Source organism: Leucoraja erinacea, chromosome 24 (genome assembly GCF_028641065.1).
Source record: "Leucoraja erinacea ecotype New England chromosome 24, Leri_hhj_1, whole genome shotgun sequence".
NCBI lineage: Eukaryota > Metazoa > Chordata > Chondrichthyes > Rajiformes > Rajidae > Leucoraja > Leucoraja erinaceus.
This window is the reverse complement of record NC_073400.1, coordinates 14,366,875-14,389,445: the sequence shown is the minus strand read 5'-3', so window position 1 is coordinate 14,389,445 and position 22,571 is coordinate 14,366,875. Positions and strand designations below refer to the sequence as shown.

The 22,571-nt window shown below is 41.7% G+C and overlaps 1 protein-coding gene across 2 annotated transcripts in view; it reads left to right on the top strand.

Moving 5' to 3' along the window:
* The window catches only part of LOC129708663 (metabotropic glutamate receptor 4-like), a 780,176-nt gene extending 761,746 nt beyond the window's left edge, over positions 1 to 18,430 (top strand). For both annotated transcript variants that reach the window (XM_055654562.1, XM_055654563.1), the window contains one exon: positions 17,826 to 18,430. In XM_055654562.1, coding sequence (XP_055510537.1) covers positions 17,826 to 17,875 — 50 coding nt within the window. In that variant the 3' untranslated portion in view covers positions 17,876 to 18,430. The remainder of the gene's footprint in view (positions 1 to 17,825) is intronic.
* The last annotated feature ends 4,141 nt before the right edge of the window (positions 18,431 to 22,571 follow it).

Below are 22,571 nucleotides of genomic sequence, written 5' to 3'. Positions count from 1 at the left end.
GGGCCTATCGGCCCATCGAGTCTGCGCTGTCCAACAATCACTGTACACTTATTCAATCGTACACATTGGGAATAATTTTACAGCAACCAATTAAGCTACAAACCAAAATGTCTTTGGTCTCTGAAATATAATCCTGAAAATTCTCAGCAGGTCATGCAGCATTTATGGAGAGATAAGCAGTTAACGTTTCTTTCTTGCCCATTTTTGACAAAAGATCTTCAACAAATGATATTCAACTTATTGTCATATGTGGAAAGGAGAGAAAACTAGTTTAAGTGGCAAGGGGGGGTGGGAGGAAAGGACTGGGCAAAGGAAATATCTCCAATAGGGTGAATGAGTTGCCCTGGGGAGAAGCTGGACCTGAGTTATTGGGTGGGTTTGTTAATATTGGCAGTGATGGGGAGAGAAGCTGGTACATTGTTAATCGAAGTGTGGAACCAGGTCCCTTGGCCCATCGAGTCCTCACCAACCAGTGATCACCTCATACACTAAGACTATCCAACACACTAGGGACAATTTATAGAGGCCAATTAACCTGCACATCTTTGGATTGTGGGAGGAAACCTGGGGAAAATCCACACAGTCACAGGGAAAATGTACAAAGTCCATACAGATGGCACCCATAGTCAGGATTGAACCCCACTCTCTGGGGCTGTAAGGCAGCAACTCTACCACTGCGCCACTGTGTTTCCCCAGCATTTAGAAAGTGGCTGTTAAAGTTATTAAATATAGTGGTGCAGACCATGGCCAGTGGCTAAGTAATGAAGAGATAAAACTGAAGCACTATCATTTCATGGATTAGTTAATGGGGGGCAGTGATGGCGAGAGATAGATGGTCCTATCCAGGATGACCCAACTAATTCTGATATAGTGGATGTGGGTTACCTGAACTTGTAGAATTTGATGTTTAATCCAAAGGGGAGTGGGATGAAAAATTAAAATAGCACTCATATTCACTCCTACTTCTACCTAATTATCTATGGCCACCTATACGAAACAACACCTCATCTTCTGTGTGGGCACAGACTCAATAGCGGCTCAATATCAATACATTTCTATCGCAATAATCCATTCATCTGCAACTTGAAATCTGGAAACGCCTTTACCAATGCTACACAGAATTGATGTCATAACCAATACCACTTTATCTTGAAAAATCCACTTAGTAAATGTGTTTGGCACGTGAATCGGTGTGTTGCTAACTATTACATCAACTATATTCCTTCACACAAACACATATATAGTATAGTATATAGAGCAACAAAAAGATCTGCTGGAGGAACTCAGCAGGTCAGGTCAGTTCCTTCGAGGGAAATGAACAGTTGACATTTCGGGTCGGGTCCTTCATCCGAACTGCAGGTTGAAAGGGGAGATATAGTTAGCATAAAGAGGTGAGATGGATGGGGTACTCTGTTTAGCTTATAGATCCAGAATTGAAATAGGCCCAATGCTGGCCCAATATCGAGTCCACGCCAACCATCGATTCCACATTCATACTAGTTCTATATTATTCCACTTTCTCATTCACACCTTACACACCAGGGGCAATTCACAGAGGCCAATTAACAAACCCGGAGGATGTGGGAGGAAACTGGAACACCCAAAGAAAATCCATCTGATCACAGGGAGAACGTGCAAACTGCACACCGACAGCAAACGAGGTCAAGATTAAACCTGCGTCTCTGACACTTTGAGGCAGCAGCTCGACCAACTGCGCTACTATGTCGCCCCTAACTTTGCTTACTGCTCATTTCCCTCCACAGAAATGACCCATTGAGCTCTTCCAACAGATTGTATGTAGTTGTAGATTCCAACATCTCCAGTGCCTTGTGCCTCCATGAAGTGTATCTAATTTTACTCACTGAACCACACTCTATCTTGTCAAGACCTTTTTGAAACAAATGAACCTGCTTTAGCAGGAAAGATACAACTATTGACATTGATGTGTTGAAGTTTAGAAGACAGGTGTTTTCAATGCAGAGTACAAGTGGAAGCATTTTTTGTTAAATCAGGCCACAAATCAGTTTATGGAGAGCTGTCAAAATGTGTGATGCTTGATGTTTTTCTCGCTGAGTATGGCTATTCCTCAGTATCTTCCAAGCCAGTCAAACGTTTATTATTTTTCTAACAGAGCTCTGATCTTGAATTTGTTTTTTAATTCTTAGGTGATGTTTTGGGTCAAGACATGTGAAGAAGGATCCTGACCTGAAACATCACCTAGCCATTTTCTCCAAAGATGCTGCCTGATCCGCTGAGTTACTCCAGCATTTTGTGTCTATACAGTGCATTAAGAAAGTATTCAGACCACAATGAGAAGGAGATAGTTACTGTGATTACAGTTTAGTTTATTGTCACATGTACTGTGGTACAGTGAAAAACTTTTGTTGCGTGCTATCCAGTCAGCAGAAAGACAATACATGAAACAATTAAGCCATTTATATTTGTATAGATACACGATAAGGGAATAACATTTAGTGCAAGGTAAAGCAAGTAAAGTCCAATCAAGGATAGACACAAAAATATGGGACAGGCAGCATCTCTGGGAAAAAGGAATGGATGATGTTTTGGGTCAAAACCCTTCTTCAGACTGAGATCGCGGGGAGAGGGAAAATAGACGTATGAAAAGGTATGAAATAGACTATCGTGAGCTCAGTTCAGTTCAATTCAGTTCAGATGCTTAGGAAGAAACTCCAACTGAACACCTTCGCTCAGTCCGCCTGAACCTACCTGATCGATCAGTTGCTAATTTCCTATTTCCACACTAACCTTTCTGTCCTAGGTCACCTCCATTGTCAGAGTAAAGTGCAGGTTGGCGAAAATTTTTGAACATGTTGAAAATTCAGCGGTGATCAGAAAGGCGCTATGACTCGTTGAGCAACTGAGGAGACTACTCACGATCATACAGGCGACACCCTGGCGACATGTCGCGGGGTGAAGCCTGTATGGTGTTGAGTAGTCGCCCAAAGAGTCATACCTTGTTCTGGTCGCCGCTGGATTTTTAACATGTTGACATTTTTCGGTGACCTGTAACGACCTATGATGGGTGCCGGTAGTCGCCAAAAAAGTTGCGTAAGTGGGACAGGCCCATGAGGCTAAACGCAAATTGGAGAAACAGCATCTCATATTTCGCTTGGGCAACTTACATCCCAGTGGTATGAATATTGATTTCTCTAACTTCAAGTAACCCCGGCATTCCCTCTCTCTCCATCCCTCCCCACCCAAGTTGCACCAGCTTCTTGTTTTCACCCAACAAACAACTAACAATGGCCTGTTTTCTTTATCATCGTTACTTTTTTGCATATCTTTCATTCATTGTTCTTTATCTCTCAACATCATCGCCTAAACAATATTTCTCGTTTCCCTTTCCCGTGACTTTCAGTCTGAAGAAGGGACTTGACCCGAAATGTCACCCATTCCTTCTCTCCAGAGATACTGCCTGTCCCGCTGAGTTACTCCAGCTTTTTGCGTCCATCTTCAGTTTAAACCAGCACCTGCAGTTCTTTCCGACACATCCGATCAAGGATAGTCTGAGGATCACCATATAACCAAATAGTATAGTTGTATACATCTATACAATTACACCAAGAGTATACACCAAATAGTAGTTCAGTACTGCTCTCTGTTTGTGGTAGGATAACAATGGGTAACAATGAAATGTAAAGCCAGAGAGAGGGATGTTGGTGGAAGGCGAAAGAGGGGCAGGATGGTGGGAAAATTGGACTGGATGCGAGATGATATGTCTTCTCTTAGCAGCAGCATAGTTACAATGGGTGAAATGGCCTTTTTCTTTAGGAAATTATCCAGGGGCGACATAGTGGCACAGCGCCAGAGATCTGGATTCAATCCTGACCTCGGGCGCTGGCTGTGTGGAGTTTACACCCTCTACCTGTGACCATGTGGGTTTCTTCCATGTCCTCCGGTTTCCACCCACATCCCAAAAGCCATACAAGTTGGTGGGCTATTTGACCAATGTAAATTGTCCCTTGTGTGCAGGTGTCTGTGGAGGAATTGATGTGAATGAGGAAAGATTAATAAATGAGTTTAATGTAGATTAAGTGTAAAAGGATAGTTGATGGATGGCATGGATTCTATTGAAGGACCTGTTTCCATGCTGTATTTCTCTATAACTAAAACTGAGGCTAAAACTGATTAAATACATGTTGTGATATAATTAAAAATAAAACTTGAACATTACCATACATCAAAATAAGTTCCACCGTATATTTAGATGGACTCTTCAACCATTGAGATTGAAATGCAGGAAATGTGCGCTTTTGTGCATTCTGATGTAGATTAAAGCTCCCGAACGATGCAATTTACAAAATAATGCAAATTTGCTCAGAGACAAACAGCAGACAAATTTTCATTAAAATGCAGATTACATGACATGTGAAACTCTGTTTATGAAAATACAAATATACTGCACATGCTGGTAACTCTTTTCCATCACAGTCAATGATTTTAAGCATAACAACATTTAAGCCATTCTTGATTAGCGTTTCAACCAATGCTCCACCGATTGAGACAATTGTGATCTATAACTTAAGTATGTTGGAATTGGGATTTTGTGTAACATGATATGGCAAAACATGCTTAATACGTTATTTAGCTCACACAAATTGGCTGCGAATTGCAAATAAAATGCAGATGAACATCCAGTTTTTAATTTTTGTGGATTATCTGCTCCTGATTTCCTTTTTATGGTCATCTGAATGTTGCCACAAGGTCCATTTATCACTTATATTTATGTACCAGGGACTGTGTGTAACACTTCTTATGTAGTCCACCGAAGGTGCTAGATTTTAAATAATTAATTCAGTAAATTAAGTAAATAAATTGGATCAATGTAATGCTAGCCAGCCATGTTCATTTGAAATTAAATCGGAACAACAGAGGCCTTTGGAAATCGAGAAAGCTGTATCAAAAGGGACACGCACTGCAGATTGTGAAAGTGCTTACAGCTGCACCAAAAGCGGCTTCAAATCAGCCCTGCAATGCTTTCATATCATGTTATAGGAGCCGAAATAGGCCATTCGGCCCATCGAGTCTTCTCTGCCATTCAATCATGGCTGATCCATTTTTTACTCTCAACCCCATTCTCCTGCTTTCTCCCCATCCATATCTTCTAACACCCATACTAATCAATCTCTGCTTTAAAAACATCCAATGATTTTCCCTCCACCGCCATCTGTGGCAATGAATTCCACACATTCACCACCCTCTGACTAAAGAAATTCCTCCTCATCTCCTTTGTAAACGTACGTTCTTTTATTCTGAGGCTATGTTCTCTGGTCCTAGACTCTCCCTCTAGGTGAAATATATTGTCTACATCCACTCTATCCAGGCCTTTCATTATTCAGAAAGTTTCAATCAATTTTCCCCTCATCCTTCTAAACTCCAGTGAGCACAGGCCCAGTGGCATCAAATGCTAATCATAGGTTAACCCACTCATTCCTGGGATCATTCTCGTAAACCTACTCTGGACACTCTCCAACACCAGCACATCCTTCCTCAGATATGAGCCTTGGATGGAGTTGTTCCCAAAGCATGCTGTGATGCATCCCGATAATATGTTTTCTATGGTACATCAGTAAAAGTTGGTAAGAGTTGTTGGGGAAATACCAAACTTCCTTAGCATTCAAAGGAAGTTGAGGCGTTGGTGTGCTTTCTTGGCCATTGCTTAGTTAAGAGGGAGCTTTTCATATGGGTGGGTACGGACAAGTTATTGATGATATTTTCTCCTAGGTAAATGAAGTTTTCAACCATCTCTACTTCAGTAGCGAGAGCAGTCCTGACCTCCCATCTACATCATCGGAGACCTTCATACTATCTTTAATCGGACTTTACTGGATTTTATCTTGCTCGAAACGTTATTCCCGTTATTGTAATCATGTATAGTATTTTCACTGATTGGATAGCACTTAACAAAAAAAAACTTTTCACTGTACCTCGGTACATGTGACAATAAACTAAACTAAACTAAACATGTGAGGGGGAATAGAATACAGGTCAATACGTCATGGGTTAAAAAATCTCCTTTGTTGTAAGGAAATATGAATAAATGGAAAAAGAAGAGGGAATAAGACAGCTTTCACAAGTTCAACTGTGGCCTTGTAACTCCAATTGTTACCATTTGTGAGTTTTTTTTCAATCTTTTAACTTCAGTTTGTATTTATCTTTTTCCATTTACAACTCCACCAAACCAATATTCAGTAGTCCTTTCAAACCTTAATCAGCCAACTCTGGTGGATGGTTCTGGTAGTGGGGGAAACTAGGGCCGGAAGCCATTGCCTCAGAATAAAAGGACATACCTTCAGAAAGGAGATGATGACGTTCTTTAGTCAGATGGTGGTGAATCTGTTGAATTCTTTGCCACAGATGGAGGCCGTCAATGGGTATTTTTAAGGTGGAGATTGACAGATTCTTGATTAGTACAGGATTATGGGGAGAAGGCAGGAGAATGGGGCTGAGAGGGAAAAGATAGATGGGCCATGAGTGAATGGTGGAGTAGACTAGATGGGCCGAATGGGCTAATTCTCCTCCTATTTCATATGAACTCCCTCACCACTTTCCTGTTTAGTCTCTTCCCCTTTTGTTCTTTGCCCTACTCCCTCCATTCTGAAGCAACTTGTAACTTAAAACACCACTGGCTTGCACCTCTCTCCTCTCTCTGTTAATTTCTCAGATGTAAACCTTTGATTGTTTCTCCTTCCACAGATGCTGCCTGACCTGCTGAGATGTTTTGGGCCTTCTCTGCTGTTTCCTTTTTATTTTCACGTAAAACTTTGTTTCCTCATTCTGACGTGAGACCATTAACCTGAAATGTTAACTCGATTTCCCACTCCGTGGATGACTGCTGGACTAATTGGCTGTTTCCAGTAGTTTGTTTCGCGTTCAATTTCCAGCATTTGTGGTATTTTACTTTTGAACAGGGATAGAGTTCAATAGTGTTTTATATGTCACATATGCAACTGCACAGTGAAATTCATTTTGCATATATCACACGTGTAGGCGCCACCATTTTTAACACCATTATTCAAAGTCTAAAGTCCAGTCAGCACGTGCGCTCGATGTACTGGAGCAGTTCCCGTGAACCGACGTCTCTCTCCTCTCCTCGCCCAACCATCTCAATACCCCGGTTCACCCTCCCACTCTTAGCTCCCGGTTACGCGCTGCGCGACGAGCCTTCAGGTGGGTTCCCCGTCCCGCCAACCTACGAGTCATCGGACAGACCACAACCACCGACGAGCCTTTGAGCCTTTTGGTGGACCACTTAAGGTCCAAGACATGGGAACCACTGTTCCAATGAGGAGCAAAAACATCTGTGCTATGAGTTGTTCCCAAGTTGTTAATCTTCCAGCAGCAGCTGAAGAAGGATCTCGAACCGAAACGTCAATTATTCCTTTACTCCGGAGATCAGATTCAGATTCAGATTCAGATTCAATTTTAATTGTCATTGTCAGTGTACAGTACAGAGACAACGAAATGCATTTAGCATCTTCATTGAAGAGCGACATAGCAAACGATTTGAATAAATAATAATAAGTGTCCGGGGGGGGGGGGGGGGGGGGGTGGGGTGGTGAGACCGAGGTACGTTGTTGAGTAGAGTGACAGCCGCCGGAAAGAAGCTGTTCCTCGACTTGCTGGTTCGGCAACGGAGAGACCTGTAGCGCCTCCCGGATGGTAGGAGGGTAAACAGTCCATGGTTGGGGTGAGAGCAGTCCTTGGCGATGCTGAGCGCCCTCCGCAGACAGCGCTTGCTTTGGATGCTGCCTGACCCACTGAGTTACTGTAGCATTTTGTGTCTATCATTGGTGCAAACCAGCATTTGCAGTTCATTCCTACACAATGTTTCTCGGCATACTGATAACAACAGTAGATCATCATCTAGGGAACGGACATACTTCGGTCTGCCTGCAACTTGTTGGTCTTCCAGTGCAAGGGACGTTGGCAAGTGAAGGCTGTAGGTTGGAACATTCCAAGGTGCTGGGACAAAATATGTAAGAAAGAACTGCAAATGCTGGTGTAAATCGAAGGTAAACACAAAAGAAGGGTCTCGACCTGAAACATCAACCATTCCTTCTCTCCAGAGATGCTGCCTCACCCGTTGAGTTATTCCAGCATTTTGTGTCTACCAAGGTGCTGGGATATGAACTGAGGAACAAACTGAAATATTTCAAACTGCGACCCAGCAACCACAGGACACAAAGAGGGATGCAAAGTGCTGCAGTAACTCAATGTGTCAGACATCATCTCTGGAGGGCAAGGATAGGTGACGTTTCAGGTCGGGATCCCTCTTCAGACTAATCGCAGAGGTGGGCTTGGGAATGAAAGCTGGGAGAGTGGAGAGGGACAAAGTGTGCTAGGTTATAGGTGGACATAGGCGAGGGGGTGGTTTGATAGGCAGATGGTTGGAACAGAGATTAAAACTGAGGGTGACAGCCAAAAGGATTGAAGTGTTGTGAATGTGAAGGCAGAGGAAGGGAGGTGGGTGGAAGGGAAGGAGAAGGGGAGAAATGGATGCAAATGCAAGTGAGGCACAGGGGAGAGAGGGGGAGGGGAGAAAGAGGAGCAGGGGTTTTGTAGCAGTTACCTAAAATTGGAGAAATTGTGTTCACACAGTTGGGTTGGAAGCTACACAAGCGTGAGGTGCTGGTCCTCCAAGTTGCACGTGACCTCACCCTGAATAGGTTCCCAATACAGAAAAGTCATTTTGGGAATAGGAAGTTAAAATGGTTCAGAGCTGGAAGATCCAGTAGGCCTTGGCGTAAGTATTTGGCGAAACGGTCGCTGAGTCTGCCAGAGGCTAGGGCCTGTTTACCAGCCTCTCGAATGCTTCATGCCAGCATTCTTTAAGAAAGAATGCTTGAGTGGCTTTGACACTTGGTGAGAAAATGTATTGCATTGATGATAAAATGAACATAGACAAAGACGCGTCACAATTGTATATACTGCATGTATTATGAATTGAATATATTATTGGAATTAATAATTCACAGCCATATTCATAATGAATATGTAACATAAAATAAAAGTTGTTATCAAAGGTATGCCAGATGGAGAAGTTAAAAATAAAATGGACTTTTATATCTTTTGCACCTTCAGGGTTACTCAAGCGCTTCACAGCTGACGCAACATTTGATTGATCGATTGATTGAAATATGCAGCATGAAAAAGAGGCCCTTCGGCCCACTGAGTCCACACTGACCATCGATCACCTGTTCACACTAATTCTATGTAATCCTGCTTTCGCATCCACTCCCTACACACTAGGGACAATTTACCGAGGCTAGCTAACCCACAAACACGCATGTCTTTGGAACGTGGGACAAAATAGAGAACCTGATGGAAACCCACACAGTTATGGAGGGAACATCCAAACTCCACACAGGCAGCAATCGAGATCAGGATCGAAAGTGGGCCTCTAGTGCTGTGAGGCAGCAGCTCAACCAGCTGTGCCACTGGGCCACCCTATATTCTGTTTTTGTTTCTGATTCTCAGCTTCTGCATGTTTTTCCTCCAGCTATATATGGATATTCTGCTATTTTGGAGATGAATATGACAAATTCAATATTGACACCAGACCAATGAAAGATATTCTGATTTAAAACCTTGCAACCCAACATGACAGCAAATAGTCCAAGATCAGTTGCAAACAACAGGACTTGAGTATTTTACAGTTATTTATGCTGCCACCTTTTTGAAAAATTGTCTAATTGTTCCTGACAGCAAATCAGGCTTTATGAATAATGTAACAAAATGTACTAATTTCACCGTTCCACCTCTACATCAAGCTTAGTAAAAGATCATGTTGCGTTTTTATTGATTTCATTTAATTCATGCACCACTACCTTGAATCGTGCTATCCATTGAGGCTGGAACAACATTTCATGCTTTGGAAGGAATAAATCATTAATCGGGTTGAAGAGAAATTAACGCATGTCACTTTCACTAGCAAGGTGTTACATTTCTCCCACTGACTTCCTCTCAAGTCTGAAGATTGTACACTTTTGTTTTATCGCTTGACATCTACAGAATATAAAGCATGTTATTAGCTTCACTAGCGATTTCTTAATTATGATTTGATGTTGTTAAGCTTTTGAGGCAACGTATGTGGGTAGATGGTGACTGCTGGATTTAATTCACGAGAACAAGTTTGTTGACATGTGGCAAGGATTGAAGTTATTGAACTTTGGAACTCAGCTGCAACTTAGCCGCTTTCTTGATTTACTGGAGGTGTAGTTAAAAGCTAGTCAAGGTTTTAATTATTGCAGGTGGTGGCTAATTATTGACTCATTTAATGCTTTAAAGAGACATTAATGAGTCCTTTTCAAATTGTTTTGAACTTGGCCCTAAATTTAACACGCAGCATGGTGCCCTGGGGTACAGCAATAGGGATAACGAGGTGAGTTTTGACAGCTTTGCAGGTGAGTATTTCAACATTATTTATTTATACATGTATCCATTTTGTGTTTGCATGTGTTATAAGCCAAGGGGTGGCATTTCTTTGCTGACCAGATGTAGCTCTGAAGCCTGGGTCAGTGGGCAAGCATTTAGCATGTGTGTCACTGTATGACCTGCATCACAACTACACACTGTTGAGGGATGCGTTTTGAATCGGCTCAGAACGATCAACGACCAAAAATATTTATTTTTCTTTGGTTAGCACAACTATAGTTCAACTGTAAACCTGCCACAAATCATAGGCAGTTGAATGCAATTGCCTGCAACACTGGATTATGGTGCGGGTTTAATCCATCCACTGAAGGCAGTACACAATCTGCATGGTGCAGCCAGTTACATGTTCGCAGCATGGACCAATGCTTACCTTAATGCATGCCTTGGCAGAGGACAGTCTCTTGACTGACCAACATCACTGGAAAGTAGTCAGCATAACTTATAACTATGGAGGAACCTACTTCCTTACACCCAGAGTGCGTGATGGCTCTGGGTCTGTACTCGCTGGAGTTTAGAAGGATGGGGGGGGGAGGTTGTGAACCGTTTTGGGTCCCATATCTATGGAAAGATGTGCTGGCATTGCACTGGACATGATGCAGAGGAGGTTTAAGAGAATGATTCCCAGAATGAGTGGGTTAACGTATGATGAGCATTTGACAGCACTTGGCCTGTGCTCACTGGTGTTTCGAAGGATGAGGCAGGGACCTCATTAAAACTTACTGAATAGTGAAAGGCTTGGATAGAGTGGATGTGGAGAGGATGTTTCCACTAGTGGGAGAGTCCAGAGGGCACAGCCTCAGCATAAAAGGTTGTCCTTTAGAAAGGGCATGAGGAGGAATTTCTTTAGCCAGAATATGTGGAATTCATTGCCACAGACCGCTGTGGAGGCCAGGTCAATGGATATTTTTAAATTGATTGTCAGGTTCTTGATTAGGAAGGGTATCAAAGGCTACGGGGAGAAGACAGGAAAATTAGATGATTGAGAGGGGAAAATAGAAGAGCCTTGATTGGATGGTGGCATAGACTCAATGGGCCAATTGGCCTAATTCTGCTCCTATGATTTATGAATTTACGAAGGAAGTTGTTGGCTGTCATTAGTTACTGGAGCAAGGGCAAATAGCGTGATCACCACTCATTCTCACAATCCAATTTCCTGCTTCATACAGTCTGGTTTAGATTTTGTTGTTAGCATATACATGCACCTCTTTCTTCCACCTACCCTCTCATCACATCTTCATCCTTGTAGTCATCTGGGCAGTCAAGACTTGCACAACAGGACCTGTAATGGAGGAAGAGCACGAAGACACTGATGGTGGAGAAAATAACACCATTTTGCATAATTCAGTGGCTGCAGGTGGTATGTGGCTGACAAAGGGGAAACATAGAAACAAGGAACTGTAGATGCTGCTTTACAACAACAACAAAAGACACAACGTATTGCAGTAGCTATGTGCAGCATCTCTGGAGACTGTGGATAGCTGATGTTATTGGTTAGTGCTCCTCTTGGGACAATGTGAAGAAGGATTCTGATACACCACATCACCTAGCCAGGTTCTCCAGAGATGCTGCCTGCCCCACTGAGTTACTCGAGCACTTTGAGCCAGTAAAGGGTAAGGCTTTTGCTGGCTACCTGGATGATGATGTTTCACTTATCATCTGTGGAAAGGATTGAAATGAGGACTTAGATTAGGATTAGCCAGCAGATGTTTAGAATCAGCTAATAAAATGCATGGCTCATTCACTGGCCTGATAGGTCTTTGCTTGGAGTGCATACTCTCAAAAATGCAAGTACTTTTCATGCTGGATATTAAGGGATATGAACCTATGCAAGGCAAGGTTAGCATCAATGCAATGTGCTGACAGGCCTGATTTTGTGAGGTAGGACTCTGTGACATTGTGTTATCACATCTGATGGTTGTAAACACTGCCCAGTCCATCATCGGCTCTGAACTCCCTTCCATCGAGGGGATCTATCGCAGTCGCTGCCTCAAAAAGGCTGCCAGCAATATCAAGGACCCACACCATCCTGGCCACACACTCATCTCCCCGCTGCCTTCAGGCAGAAGGTACAGGAGCCTGAAATGTGCAACATCCAGGTTCAGGAATAGCCACTTCCCCACAGCCATCAGGCTATTAAACTCAACTCAAACAAAACTCTGATAATTAACAGCCCATTGCACTTTATCTGTTTATTTATGTGTGTGTATATATATATTAATTGGTATATGGTCACACTGATCAGTTCTATTCTGCATATATTTAAGCCTACTTTTTTCTGTTGTGCTGAAGCAAAGCAAGAATTTCATTGTCCTATCTGGGACACATGACAATAAACTCTCTTGAATCTTAATGACTGAGGCATGGTTACTTTTAAACATGCGTGGTCAACTTGTCGCCAATAGATTTAGATTTATCATTGTCATTTTACCGAGGTTCAATGAAAAACTTGATTATTGTCATTTCTACCTCGAGCAAAAGAAATTCCTCCTCATCTCCATTCTAACATGAAAAGGCATTTCTGCAGCTAGAGGGACAAATGACAATAGTAATGTTTTTCAATGAAAGTTTTTCAATTCTATCCCTGCTGGTCTGCCTAAACGCATGCTCGTGTCTACCACCCAACCTAACTATTCTCAGGGCGCAGCTTCAAAATAAAAGGACGTATCTTTAGTATGGAGATGAGGAAGGATTTATTTAGCTAGAGGTACAAATAACAATAATACAGTTTTCAATGAAAAGCTTTGTTTTGCATGCTATCAAATCAGGTCAGATAACACCGTACATAAATATAATCAAATCAAACTCAAATACAATCAATGGAACAAAGGGGAAAGATACAGAGTTTAAAATATAGTTCTCAGCATTGTAATAAGCCTGTTTCATGGCCAAAATGCAGTATCCACAATGGGGTAGAGGTGAATCGGAGAGTACCCTAGTTTATGGTAGGACTGTACAGAAGCCTGATAACAACGAGGCATGAGCTGTTCCTGTGTCTGGCGGTGCTTGCTTTTAAGCTTCTGTATCTTCTGCCGGAGAGGAGCGGGGAGAAGAAGGAATGACTGGAGTGGGACAAGGATCAAGGTTAGGAATAGGAATAGGATGGAGTATGAGATGTTTGGAATTGGCTCTTGAAATGCATGGTGCATTCACTATCTGATAGGTGCCTGCAATCATAGTCTTTGCTTAGAAAACATGCTCTCAAGAATGTAAGTAATTGTTAGGTTGGACATTGAAGGATACAGACCTATGCAGGCAAATGGCATTAGTGTAGATGTATTAAAATGGATAGCTTCAATGTTGTGGGCTGAACAGACAATATTGGTGATATAGGACTCCATGACAATTATATAGTGCCTGATAGTTGCCTTGCCAGTTTCCATTACAAAGCAAGGGTAAGCCATATACTGACTGAGGGATGATTATTTTTAAACATCCAGTGTGATTTTGCTGGCATTGCTGCTGTGGATAGCAATGTTCAAAGGGTATTACAGCAATCCCACAAAAGAGTTCAAACATAGCTAAAACACCCATGATAATGGTACCATAGAACACCAACCTGTCAGCATTATAATGTGAGATTCTATCTCTGCTGATCAACCTAAACTCTTGCTCTTGTCTGTCAACCAACCCAACTATTCTCAGGGCACAGCCTCAACATAAAAGGCTGTATCTTTAGAATGGAGATGAGGGGGAATGTCTTTAGCCAGAGGGTAGTGAATCTGTGAAATTCATTGCCAGAGACGATGGTGGAGGCCAAGTCTGTTTTCTGTTCCACTTAAAATTCTGGGTTTAAAATGTATACTAGTGTGAATTAATATTGAGGAGGAATTTCTTTAGCCAAAGAGCGGTGAATCTGTGGAATTGTCCCAGACGGCGGTGGAGGCCAAGTCATTGGGTATTTTTTAAAGCGGAGATCGATGGGGGACTTGATTAGTAAGGGTGTCAAATGTGACAGGGAGAAAGTAGGGAAATGCGGTTGAGGGAAAAAATAGATCAGTTATGATCGACTGGCAGAGCAGACTTGATGCGCTGAATGGTCTAATTCTTAATCTGTGTCTTATGATCTTATAAAGTAGACTATTGTTGCCCAATATAAATTGCAACAATCTGAAGTTGAATATTCTAGAGTTCAAGAAGGAACTGCAGATGCTGGAAAATCGAAGGTACACAAAAAAGCTGGAGAAACTCAGCGGGTGCAGCAGCATCTATGGAGCCAAGGGAATAGGCAACGTTTCGGGCCGAAACCCTTCTTCAGACTGAAGAATATTCTAGATCCAGGGCTGATCAATATCACCCATCAATATCAATTGTGCAGGAAGGAACTACAGATGCACACAGTGCTGGAATAACTCAGCGGGTCAGGCAGCATCTCTGGAGAAAAAGGATGGTTGATGTTTTGGGTGGCACTTAAGTCTGAAGAAGGATTGCAACCCGAAACGTCACCCATCCTTTTTCTCCAGAGATGCTGCCTGACCCGCTGAGTTACTCCAGCACATTGTATCTATCACCAATATCATCTGGTCTCCTCCAATGCACGGATGGGGCCTCCCACCAGCAAGGCTGCAGCCACCAAGTTTGCATTGCATTGGGCAAAGCTATATGGAAGACCAAGACGAGAGGATAGGCAGATGGTTGGACAAAGGCCAGAGATTAAAACAGGTGTGAGACAAAAGAATTGAAGAGTTGCGAATTGTGAAGCCAGAGGAAGAGTGGAGAAGGGGAGAAATTGGTGCGAGTCCAGGTGGGTGTGGTGAAGAAAGGGAAGGAGGAGGGAGGGGTTTCCTTAAAGGGAATCAGCAAGTAATTGTTGATTGCTTTTAATGGCACTGGTATTGTCCAGGTTATTAATGGATATTCAGCTGTGCAAAAGTAAAAGAATAAACATTTGGGATCTCTGTGAGACTGCCTTGTATACTGCCGCTGGGTATTAGCTGTGACGTACGCATCATAAGTGGGTGCTTGCACTAGATGCCATTTTGAAACAAAATTACTATTCATTATACCTAAAAAAAAATCTTGCTTTAGTGCATGGAATGTTCTGCTGATAGCCTTATCATTAATTTCTCAGCAACTCTTCCATTAAGTGTATTACTACTACAAGGCTCTCATCATTATATTGAATTATACACCACATTTACATGATAATGCTTATCTGTGCTCAACATTAGTTACATCACCTTTCCAAAGTTATACGGATAGAGGTTTTATTTCATTGCAATTCCATCTTAGATGATGAAAGTGCCAGTAATTATTGTACCTTTAACCATCCCATTATTAGAAATGTTATCTCTTCCTTCTAAAATATCCTTCTTCCATAATGTAAAAGCCTTAATGTTATACTCAGATGTTTATCGGAAACCTGAATATTTACTGCTGCAAAGCATTATCGAGCATTTTCCTTTGGTAGAATTATATAAATTTGGGACAGTGAAAGAAATGTAACTCATGTCAACGTCAGGGTGAATTTGGCTTCATTTTCTTGGTGTTATACTCCCCTGTAATCTTCATGACATCTCGGAAGGTTTATATTTGGGACTTCCTTTGTTTGTTAGAGGGCGATCTATTTACTCTAAACTCTCACTATATTCTTCCTGAATGTTGCCTATTGCACCTTCATATAGCTCTCCCCCCCCCCCCATCCACCCTTGGTGAGTTACATCACAGGTTTAATAACATTAGCTTTAACCCAGATTGTGAACTTTTCACTGGAATTTGATTTGTCCTTTTCCATGACTATTCCAGATCAAAGTGAACTAAACATTATTGTCACCAAAAGGTTCTTCTATTGCTATTCATTCCAACTGCTTAGCTTCATTCACAAATATAAAACGAGGAAGTCCTACTTCATGTTAGCTTTGTTAGATCAGTCTGAAGAAGGGTCCTGACCCAAAGCATCACTAGATTGATAGATTCTTGATTAGTATAGGTGTCAGGGGTTATGGCGAGAAGGCAGGAGAATTGGGTTGAGAGGGAAAGATAGATCAACTATGATTGAATGGCGGAGTAGACTTGATGGACCGAATGGCCTAATTCTGCTCCTATAACTTGTGAACTTATGACATAAATTAAACACTCATGCACTCTTAACGCTTCCCTATCGTCCTGCAGAATCGTTTTTTTGCTGCATACTCTAGTTGATCACTCCCATATTATTTCACCCAGTTACTCTATCTGTCCCATTATTGTACTTGTATTTCTTATGCTTCCTTCCTTTCTCCAGGTGCTCTGGTTTCCTCCCACACTCCAAAACACATACAGAGTTAATTGGCCTCAGTAAAATTGTGAATTGTCCCTAGTGTGTAGGATAGTGCTAGTGTACGGGGTGATCGCAGGTTGGCGGGGACTAGATATGCTGAAGGGCCTGTTTCCGCTCTAAAGTCTAAAGTAAAGCCTAAAAGTGTATCTATTTATCAAAGAGCACTAATTTGTCTTTCTATTATCTTTTGCTCCTTTTCTTTTTATCTTTACTTTTTATCTTATTTTATGGAGCTTTTTCATTTCAGACTTCTGTCTGGTCATCAATGCACTAGTTTATGGTAACCTAGAATGTTTGATTCCAATTAAGATGTTGTTAATGAGAACATCAAGACATTGTTAAAATTCAATCAATTAGTTATAGAAAACATCACATCCTTCATTTAACCTCAGCATAAACAAATACCAAACATTTCGAATACTTTCATTAAATGTGTTGCCTCACAGGGATCATTCAGGAATTAACTAATTTAAATTAAATAGATGGTTCAATAGTTACTTTACAATCACATGTATCCAGGAACAGTGAAATGCTTTGACTTGCTTACAATCCAGTATAATCATGCAATACATGAAACTTTTCATAATATAGTTTGTTTTTTGTAGCACAGTTGTTTGAGACATTTCTGAAGAATCAAGCAATCATTTCCTTTTGTATTTTATAACTTACATCAGTAAGAGGGAATCTGCTACTTTCGTAGAGTCTTACAGCTTGGAAACAGGCCCTTTGGCCCAACTTGCCCACATCGGTTTACATGTCCCATCTATACTTGTCCCAGTTACCTACGTTTGGCCCATATCCCTCTAAACCTGTCTTATCCATGTACTGTACCTGTCTAAACGTTGCCTCAACTATCTCTTCCGACAGTTCGTTCCATACACCCACCACCCTTTGTGTGAAAAAGTTACCCCTCAGGTTCCAATTAAATCTTCCTCCCCCCTCACCTTAAATCTATGCCCTCTGGTTCTCGATTCCCCTACTCTGGGCAAGAAATTATGTGCACCTACCTGATTTATCCTTTCATTACTTTGTACAATTGATTGTGTCAGAATTGTTTCCTTTTAATTATGAAGACATTAACGTGTCTTTGGTGTTTATTTTTTCTCTACAGCATTGGCTACCAAGCAAACATATGTCAGCTACAGTAATCATGCAATCTGAATGAACAAGACACTCCAGAAGGGTCTGTCACGAATTTACAGTTGAAGAAAGATAGATGCATCGATGGTCTGGATGTCCCGTTGCAGATGCTAACAAGGGCCATTACAGAGTTCCCAACAGACTGATAGTAAAAGGATTGTATCCAAGCTTAACGTTCACCTGGAGACCCAAAATACCAAGATGACAAACTGCACGGAAGGAGGATGACAATTCCTGGATCTTTTGATTCCTTGATGATTTGTCACCAGAATTAACTCCCTTTAAATCTTGTGAAGTTGTCCGTGATTGTGTCAGAGTTGTTTTTATTTCTATTGATTTTGAACTTAATCTATGTGTTGCGAAATGAAATATGTCTAAGTGCTCACCAAATAGATGGCAAGTCAATGTATGTCACAAACTGACTGAAAAAAAAATGTCTGCTTTATGTCCTGACCAATCAAAAGTACAGTGCCTGGTTGTTTATGAATACGTAATGGAAAGTGTAGAGCATGTTCATTTTTTATACAAAAAACATTTCTAATAAAATAGTGTTTTGCAAGTCTATGCGATTTCTTTGCAATGAATAGGTTCCAGTGAATGGATGCATTCTACACAATGGGACGAGTTTTCCCATACTAGTTATTCTCTCTCTATGGGAGGAGAATGTAAAACTGCGATAACTAACCTCTTTTTGGTTAAGAAGATAAGTGTTTCAAATAATTGCTTGAATGAGGAACATGTAAACCGTAGCTGAGTGTGTTTGCATCTCTTCCTGATTGCCTCTCTGAGTTCCTGGCATCCCGATTTTGATTCTCTCTGGCTTTTTGGCTCTCTCCCCCTCCCCTTCCCCTTCCCTTCTCTCTCCCTCTCTCCTCTCTCCCCCCCCCCCCCCCCCCCCCTCTTTCGACCACCCCCTCTCTCTTGCCCGCTCTCTCACCCTCTCTCTCGTGCTCACTCTTCCTCTCTCTCTCACATCCCCACTCTTTCGCAATCACCACTGCCTTAGTGGGCCGTGACTGTCTAATCATTGCTAGAATGTTAATGAGCCTGGTGGAGTAATACATAACTCGCCTTATTAGACCCGATTTCAATGTAATAATTAGACGAGGAGGAGAGGTTTAGCAGATATTTAGACATGGCAGAATTTCAAAGGATCAGGTATGAATAGAAAGTAATAAACTATTTATTGCAGCACATTAGATATCTTTAAATTATTCAAAAGGGCTTTTTAACCATAGTTGTGCAAAAATAAAAATTGACAATTAACCTTTGGACCAAAATCTCTCAAAGTTCATGTTATAGGAGCAGAATTAGGCAATTCGGCCCATCAAATCTACTGTGCCATTCAAACACGATTGATCTATCTTTCCCTCTCAACCCCATTCTCCTGCCTTGACCCCATAAACCCTGAGACCCTTACTAATCAAAAATCCATCAGTGGAGGCATAAAGTGTGGAAACAGGCCCAACTTGTCCACGTCGACTGACATGTCCTATTGAGACTAGTCCCACTAGCCCCTCCTGCTTGCACTTGACGACATAAGTTATTTTGGGACCTTTACCTCCCTGTTTTCTTTAAATAATGCAATTGAATCCTTTGCATTCTGTGGACCAACAGGTAGCATGCTTAGAATTAGATGTTTACATTTGGCACCAGGAATGGCTGTAATCAAGTCAAGTCAAGTCAAGTTTATTTGTCACATACACATACGAGATGTGCAGTGAAATGAAAGTGGCAATGCTCGCGGAACAACAAAACAACCAAACAAATTAAAAACACAATCATAAACACATATTATTTTACATAATAAATAATAGAAGGAAAAACGTTCTGTACAGTTAGTCCCTGGTGAGAAAGGCGTTTACAGTCCGAATTGCCTCTGGGAAGAAACTCCTTCTCAACCTCTCCGTTCTCACTGCATGGCAACGGAGGCGTTTGCCTGACCGTAGCGGCTGGAACAGTCTGTTGCAGGGGTGGAAGAGGTCTCTCATGATTTTGTTTGCTCTGGAGTTGCACCTCCTGTTGTATAGTTCCTGCAGGGGGGTGAGTGAAGTTCCCATAGTGCGTTCGGCCGAACGCACTACTCTCTGCAGAGCCTTCTTGTCCTTGGCAGAGCAATTCCCGAACCAGATGGTAATGTTCCCGGACAAGATGCTTTCCACCGCCGCTGCGTAGAAGCACTGGAGGATCCTCGGAGACACTCTGAATTTCCTCAATTGCCTGAGGTGGTAAAGGCGCTGCCTTGCCTTACTCACCAGTGCTGAGGCGTGTGATGACCATGTCATATCCTCAGAGATGTGGACTCCCAGATATTTAAAACAGTTCACCCTAATACTAATACTAATCTAATACTAATGTGTGTGTGTGACATGATTAAGATGCCCAGTGCCATGATAATTAATATCCATGGTTTGTGGGTATGAATTGCTTTTACTTTGGAATTTACTATCAGATTTATTGAGGTGACTGCTCATAGATACCAAATTAGATGTGACATTATTGCCCCTCAGATCATTTATGCTGATGAAACAATGATTCATTTTAATTTTAAGAAAAGGAAATTAAGACCCTTATTAAATATCAAAAATTATGCAAATGGTTAACACTAATTAAGTTGAATTACTTTTGCTTAAAGATTATTGGATATAGTTCAATACCTCAGCAAATCCACAAACTTATTACCATTACCGGTTCCATTTGATACAGTTATTAGCTTAATACCGGAAAATTGGTAAGACGTGTTCCTCATCTTTGACACACGAAAGCTGGAAGCTTACATATCTTCAGTAACCCTCTGCTAGCCTGGAGAAAATCATGTCATCACCGTTAGAATGACAATTGAAATGTTACCCACCAGGTGCCTTTAAATGCTGCTTTCGTTTCTTAAATACTGATGTTATTTTTATGTTTTTGTAAGATTCTTACGCATTGCACTATTGCAACTATTTTGCACACTTGTAAATTGTGCTGTATCTCCCAGAAAGCGAGTCAAAAATAATTTTATATTTTCATAAAGTTAAAGTAAGTTGTTCAATCTTATTGCAGACGAACTGCCCCTCGGAGTGTGGAGTTATGCATGCAACAAACCTTTGTTGGATCAATGTAAGGATGTATGTAAGGATCATCCAGAGAAAATACTGAGTTTTATAAGGTGAAAAACATTCATACTGAGATTCTGAACAATATGATGAATATTTAATGGGTCTTAATTCCCTTTACTTAAAATAAAATTAATCATAGTTTCTTCAGCATAAATGATCTGAGGTGACAATAATATCACATCTAATTTGACATCCATGAGCAGTCACCTCAATGAATCTGCTAGTTAATTCCAACGTAAAAGCACTAGTGACTAAACACTTACACACTTACACAGATACACACCCACACACGCATGCACACTCACACACACACACACACACACGTCTTTCATGATACCAAATATCTCTCACTTCCATATACATTCTGACAATGCCATAGATTCCCACCCACCTAATCGCAGCCCATCAGCTATTGTCCCTCAGTGCTGTCTTATTCATGGACCTGTCCTCAAGGTCAGAAGGCAGAGGTCAGAAGACAGCAACTCTACCAAGTGCCAATGTGTTGCCCCGAGTGTGCCGAGTTATGGATTTGAACCCCAAGATCCCTTATATGGTATTGTACTGAGAGATTGCTGTGCAGTTGGAGGTGCATCCTTGAGGTCAGATGTTAAACCTGCCTGTAAGGAGTCATATGACACATTTGCAATCATGGTTATCCCTTCACTTCCTAATTTGTCAACTTTGCTGTTTGTGAGACTTTACCGCATTCACATCTTTCGGCCACAAAATACTTTACTGGAAGAGTAACATATGAATTTGAGAAAGAAGGATATTGAAAAATTGAAGTTATGACATCAATCCTACTATTTGGTTTATTATTAATAATATAAGGATAATAATTATTAATAAGATAATGTCTTAGTGTTTTCTTCCTTCTACCTCCCCGCCCCATTTACCTACTCCAACCCACCCCCCCCCCCCCCCCCCCCCCACAATCAGTCTGAAGAAGGGTCCCAACCCAAAACATCACCTACCCATATTATCCAAAGATGCTGCCTGTCCCGTTGAGTTACTGCAGCATTTTGTGTCTATCTTTGGATAGCAAAGCCGCTGTTGTGAAGCCTTATTAATTGCTAATATTACTTACTTTTTGTGCATGCACACTTTAGACTTTAGAGATGCAGCGTGGAAACTGTCTCTTTGGACCAAGAGCGGAACTCGCTATCAAAACATGGAGGGGATGGGGGACACAATTTCTTGGCGGCCACGCGCGCATGCGCACACTCACACACACGTTCGAGGCTTTGGAGGCTCAATCCAGCGTTAAAAGTGGAGATTTTAAAATCGGGATCACAAAAACTTGGGGGGGATGTCCCCCACTTCTCAAAACATGGGGGGGACCTGTCCCCTCTGGCCCCCCCGGGTTTTCCGCCCCTGCTTTGGTCCACCGAGTCCGGGTCAACCAATGAATCCCATACACTCCAAGATGGCGCCGATGTCTATGGCTGCCCGTCTGTTGCTCTCTCTGTTTTTTGTGTTTTCTATTGGTGTTATACAACTAAAGTCTCTGCTGGTCTACGACCGTACATCTCTAATGGACATTCAGCGTAATGTCGGTGCCTTTGTTTACCGCGGACATACTACACTGCCCCCGTTCCTCTTGGGAATCCAAACTC